Source organism: Scomber japonicus, chromosome 5 (genome assembly GCF_027409825.1).
Source record: "Scomber japonicus isolate fScoJap1 chromosome 5, fScoJap1.pri, whole genome shotgun sequence".
NCBI lineage: Eukaryota > Metazoa > Chordata > Actinopteri > Scombriformes > Scombridae > Scomber > Scomber japonicus.
Window position 1 is genome coordinate 32,450,712 of NC_070582.1, and position 6,182 is coordinate 32,456,893.

The 6,182-nt window shown below is 40.1% G+C and overlaps 1 protein-coding gene across 1 annotated transcript; it reads right to left on the bottom strand.

Annotated features, from left to right (window-relative positions):
* Nucleotides 1–1,282: 1,282 nt before the first annotated feature.
* Nucleotides 1,283–4,823, bottom strand: zpd (zona pellucida glycoprotein d). Its single transcript, XM_053319998.1, is given in 11 exon segments — nt 1,283–1,308; nt 1,311–1,394; nt 1,558–1,663; nt 1,769–1,952; nt 2,051–2,178; nt 2,302–2,416; nt 2,607–2,764; nt 2,959–3,164; nt 4,429–4,536; nt 4,628–4,682; nt 4,803–4,823. Coding segments are annotated over 11 exon segments (1,191 nt in total).
* Nucleotides 4,824–6,182: the final 1,359 nt, after the last annotated feature.

Consider the following 6,182-nt stretch of genomic DNA (forward strand, 5'->3'; position numbering starts at 1 on the left):
GCCTGGCAGCTTCCTCCAGCAGGCAGGGATACAGGACAAAGTGCTGGACGCTTGTATTCTTTTCTTCTCTTCTTACATTGAAATCAACAAAGCGGCTATCTGCTCATTTTTCTTTAGAGGTGGCACATCAGAAACCTAGAAAAAGTTTAGTACGCTGCTAAAGTGAAGGCGCATTTAAAAACCCTCCAAAAATCAACGATACTAATCCATTCCTGGTTGCAGGCAGTCCGATGTGACCCGGGACATCAGCCTCATGGCTCATCCAAGTGTTCACACAGCAGTTTGTTCATGCACTCAAAGAAGAGTGCAGCCAGCAGGCAGATCAACTAGTCCTTGCCCCTTTCAGACGGTCACAATGGCTGATCAGCAGCACAGAGGACACAACATCGTGCAACAAGTCTCCTTTCTCTCTCTGCAAACCCAAGCAGCTGAAGCACATGAATCAACAGATCTTTTAGGTCTAAAGTTAAGCAATTTCCGAACTTACTGAAAACTAATCGCACACAGGAAAGCAATCCTGCAACACTCTGCCAGGCGATCACATTTCCTCCGAACTGCTTTGTACCAATAACACACGTCTCCGGTTTTTAAGTCGAAACGGAAAAGCGTTGTGCAAATGTTTCTAAGACCACCATCAAACAGCTGTATAGACTATCTGATGAAAAATGTGTAATGATTTCCTAAGAAGAGGGCCCTCCTACCTCTTAATAAAGCAGACCTACAGCTGAGGGGGCCAGATGGTCAGTGTGCCATCTGCTGTTCTTAATGGAAAACTACAGTAAAATACCAGCAGCTGGTGCATGACTAGAGACATACTAAAAAACTGTTAATGTGTGAAGGTATTTGATTTGATTTAGACATACATTATCTTGTGATTATGTCTTAGTTGGCATCATTGAATACAACTAGGTTAAAAAGGCAACTTCCATGTTGACTTGCTGCAGGAGAGGCACAGCTGTGACAAATCAAACTGTTACACTACACCAGAGCACTGAAACTGCCTCAAATAACAGCCATTACTAATGTTACGAGTTGCACCTGTGTGGATGACTTGACTCTGTTAACCTCCAGGACCTACAGCACAGTTCTTGTTTCCACCCAGAGAAAACACAGATGTCTCCATTGCCTAATACTTTACATTTTGGTCACATGTATGCCCAGTTTATAGCTTTTTTTTTGGGGGGGTGGGGTCAAATATCAGGACTTGAATAAAAGAGGACATGGACAGTCTTTAAAGTTTTATTCAAGCTGCAACAGCAGCAGTTACTGTTGCCAGTCCGACTTAGTTTGTGCAAGCCTCCTGCTGCCAGCCTTGGCAACAGTGATGAGGATGATGAGGAAGAAGCCCACAGTCCAAACACCTGCTATAGGCAGCAACACCACCATCAGCATGCCTGAAACAAATGCCAAAGAGATATCCACATATCCTCATCAAATCCAGTGAGAAACAGTCTGTTCACATCTAAAGTATTAACTTATGTTTGAAATATCAAACACAGTAAACTCCCTGATCATATGACGAAAGGAAACACAGAATGGCAACAGTCACTGGCTTACTGGATTGAGGTCGATCGGGCATTTCGATTCTGATGGGTCCATATGACAGGAGGCCCTGTACCGGGTCTGCTCTCACTGCTTCTCTCTTACTGATAGAATTACAATTCTGTAGAGAAGCAAACATGTGAGGTGGAGCCATAACAGCAACGACAATATATCCCATTAATGACACAGATCCTTTCATGGGTAAGCAGAATGCTGATGAGCTCACAGGTGTGCAGGACTTGTGGTCGTCTGGCTCACAGAGCTGCACGGTGCAGTGCAGATAGAGATCATGAGGTTCAGCCGTGAAGCGAAACATGTCAAAGCTGTAGCGAATGGTGGAGCTTTCTCCGTTACGGCCAGACTGTTCCTTACTCATGTTGAGGAAGGAGACAGTTTGGTCATTCACACATCTGGATGAAGAGATGAAAAAGAGGGGTCATTGTGATACAGTATATGTCAGAGTTATCAAAACTGAGAAAAGTGTCAGTACTGAGATAAGCTGTCTAACCCATTTTGAAGCAGAGTGTGAACCGATTCCTCTGTGGTGTTTGGCTGGGGAGACTGCGTGGCCCAACACTCATTCACCCGCAGCAGGAAGAAATCTGCAGGCTCTGTCACCGTCACCTCCACGTACACCTGCAGACATTTTAAAAAACTGTAAAAGCCATCACTGACAGGATGCAAACGCCACAATTTGCTCAATAATAATAATAATAATAATAATAATAATAATAACTGTTCAACTGAATATTTATTTACCTTTTCTCTGAGTTCAATGGTGGGAGCGCTGCTGTAGGCCTTAGTGTAGGTGTGGTCTGTATACAGCATCATCTCTATCTTGGCATCAAGTTCATGGACACGCATCACTGTGTCACTGTTTGTATACAGGCGAGTGTCAAGAAAATAGAGTGTTTGTACAGTGACTCAGAGCTTAGATTAACACTACTGATAGCTGCAATCTGTACCAAGTCATTTCTCCCAAAAAAGGGATGAAGGCTATCATGGCTTCCTGTTTTCAAACAGCTCCTTAAATCTGCCTGATGTTAAGTCTTTTCCATTCCTACCTGGAGAAAGGGACGACAGGGAATGGCAGGCTGAGTCTTCGGATGTACGGGTAGACACACGTGTAGTTCAACTTTATAACTGGATCTCTGATGATGTTTCCAATAACCTGAGGGTCTGATAGTAGACTCAGGGAATATGAGATGTGAGTTAAGTTTTTCTGGAAGAGGGAAGGAAAGAAAAGTCAGTAAGATAACTGTTTCAATGTTTCTTGTTTCTGCAGTGAACAACAGTGGCATTGATTGGAACTTGTGTATTGGAAGCTAAATCTGACATATACCACGAAAAGTAGACCTTTGCATGATATATAATCCTGCGTGTTGTGGATTTAAGTAGATAGAAGTTAAGTTCTACCTCCAGCTTGCCTCCACAGGTCAAATATTTGTCTTTGGATATCCTGGACATGTAGTACGACACATCGTTGATGACTTCTCTCTGAGCACGACAAGATTTATTGGGCAAATGCAAAGCCTCCAGTGGCACGTTGTGATACTTGAAGAAATCTTCTGCAGCTCTGATTGCTATGTAGTCTCTGTCACACATAACTTTGATGAGAGCATCTGGGAAATTCAGAAAAGGACACACAAACTGTTTAGATCCAACATCCTTGAACATTTCATGAAGGCGCCAATAAAACTACACCAGTTAGTCATCAGTTTTCATCTGGCTAATCTTCAGTAATGTGAAAAAAAAAAGTTTCTATTCACTTGGTGATTGTTAGTCCATATTCACTATTTTTAGCTCAGTTTTGGTCTCCACTAACTTCTGATAATAGCCAACTTTGTCAACTAACCCTTGAGCAAAAAGGGGCCCTGAAGGAAAAAGTGGCCCTCAATGATGGGAGATTTGTCAGGCTCCACAGTAATATGACAAGGCTTGACCCATTCCCTTGATGTTGATAATTATCGTCACTTTTGGAAACCCAAAACCATGGAGTTACAAGATTTCCACCTGACAGCAGCATTTTCCATTCAGAATGAAATAGAAGTTGTTTGGGGGGGGGCATAAGATTCAGTGCTCAGGGGCCCCTTGGGGTACTAATACAGCCTTGGATAAAAGCAGTGAAAGTGAAGGCAAACAGTAAATTTGCAGGACAGAAAGTCAAAACAATGAGCTGAATGACACTTAAAAGTTCAGCAAAGGGGACCTGCAGAGTCTGGTGATGATTCTCTTACACATCATATAAACACCTAATATCATTATGAAAACCTCAAGATGTTCCTTTATTTAATCAGACGACAATTTTTAGATATTGTACTCAAAGGGAAAATGGGACATAAACCTTGTATTAGTGTTCCTTGTGCAAAATGGTTTCAGTATTTGTGGATTTTCTAATCTGGGATAGTTTGCACTGAAATCTGCGGCACTAACTTTTAGGCTTTTACATCATTTGATGTTCAAAGACATCAAACATAATTAACAATAAAGAACATTATTTTATTCATGCCAGACTTATATCATTAACATTGATTTTGTGTAAATTCTATATCACTGATCTTTAAGTGGTACCTCCTGTTTGGACCCACAAAGTCACATGATTTCTACTACATGAAACCCCTGCTTGGATTAAACACCAATCATATTCACTTTAATGTGGTAAAAAAAAAAAAAAAAAAAAAAAAGAAGAAGAGATAAATGCATTGGAGCTCAGGTGTCCCATATTAGTCAATGTCCCACATCACACCAATCCATCCTATTTAATGAACAAGAGTCAGTTTGTCCTAGTTGCTATCTTGTAGACATCGTTAGTGACAAATCAAGTAATTCCAGCTAATATTTGAACAAAAACAACATATGATCAAATCAAATAGAAACTTTGCCTACTTTTATCGCACTGGTCAGCATAATATCCTCTGGCACATTTACAGCTTCTTTGGTCTTTAGACAGAACACATCGTGTGGGGTCAGTGCAATGCTCCACGCTGCAGACTCCTACACACAAACACCACATGAAATGACTCTTAATAACACAAGCAAACAGGTCACACTTGACATTTCACAGCAGTGCGTTCAGACCTCTTACCTGCGACCCAGTGGCACATGAAGCCTAGAAGAAGCATGAAGGCCAGGCTCAGCTGCTTTGAAGAATGAACATTTCCACTTTAACTGAGTTAATCTGTCTTGTACAAAAAAGCAACACAAACATTTAGCTCTCTTTCTTTGTTGTCAGGCTATGACACTGTTTTCTCTACACTCACCTTTAAGCTGTTCAGCATCATTGCTGTAATATTTTGCGCAACAATTAGAAATATCTTGTTTTGTTTTTTAAACTTGTGATATTTGCCTTCAGACAGGAAGTTCTCCTCTGTTGCAGCTGGTCTCATTACCTGCTGCTCTCCAATTATGAACACCTGTTGTTTCTGGCAGTGCTGGACTGCTCCTGAGCTTGTTTAAACATGAGGAATAGTGACAACTTTCTCCATAAAGGCAATGACTTTTTAGTTTTCATTGTGTTGTATTAACCCTCAGTTAATTGTATTAATTGGCTAATTTAACCTATTTAACCCTTACATACTGTTCAGGGTCAAATTAGACCTGGGAATTAAACACTTCCTATACACATTTATTTTTAGACTCATCATAATAGGATCTAAGTACAGTATATAAAAATCATTATTTTTTTTTTTTAATTGTGCAGCTGATATCCTTTTTTTTATATATGCAAATGTACGCATTTGACCTGTATTCACGTTCACATGAAGAGTCAAAATATGAACAGTATGTAAGGATTTAGTATATTTATAAAACTATTAAAAAGATTAAAAAATCAGGTGTGATCACACATTGCCGTCTCCATTGTAAGGGTTTACTGCTTTAATTATAAATGATAGATTATATATTTTGGAGGTTTGGACTATTGATTTGAAGCACTTTAAGGACTTCACCTTGTTCTCTGAGAAATTGTGAAAGGATTTTTTTTGTGTGTTTTCTGACATTTGTGTATTGTTCAACACATTAAATGCACAGCAGCTGCCATAAAATCAGCCAAAATGACCATGTGAGGAGGAAAAATAATCATGTATTTATATACGCTTTACTGAATAAAGATAGTAGTGAGTTCACATGCATATAATTTGTCTCATTTCGACATCATGAGCATTTGTCTTGAATAATACAACATCATGAGTGCACCAGCAGATGTCATTGTCAGCCACCATTATGGCTATATGGTGTAAATGTTTCAGCACTATAAGCAAATGCAGCAATTCATACATTAAATACCACAAATCAATACTCAGATTTTTGAAGTCAGTGGGAAAACACAGCTGACTTCTTTTGGATCTCACATGAATTATTTCAGAAAACAGTCAAATACTCAAACGTAGCCAACAAAAGATTTGGGTAGAGGGGCTAGAAATCAGGTTTTTAGTGTCAGCAGGTCACATCAGTAGGGTGTGCTGCCTGGTCTGTGGTAGGAAATGACAGCATCTATAGGGAATGCCATTAAGTGGGTCACTGTATTTCCTTCATCGCCAACTCGTCACACCCCGAGGCTGGAATCCATATTCTCTGACATCATCTGGGCCTCTGTGATGTTAAGATGCAGACCATCTGTTTTAAACAGTGCAGATCAGAGA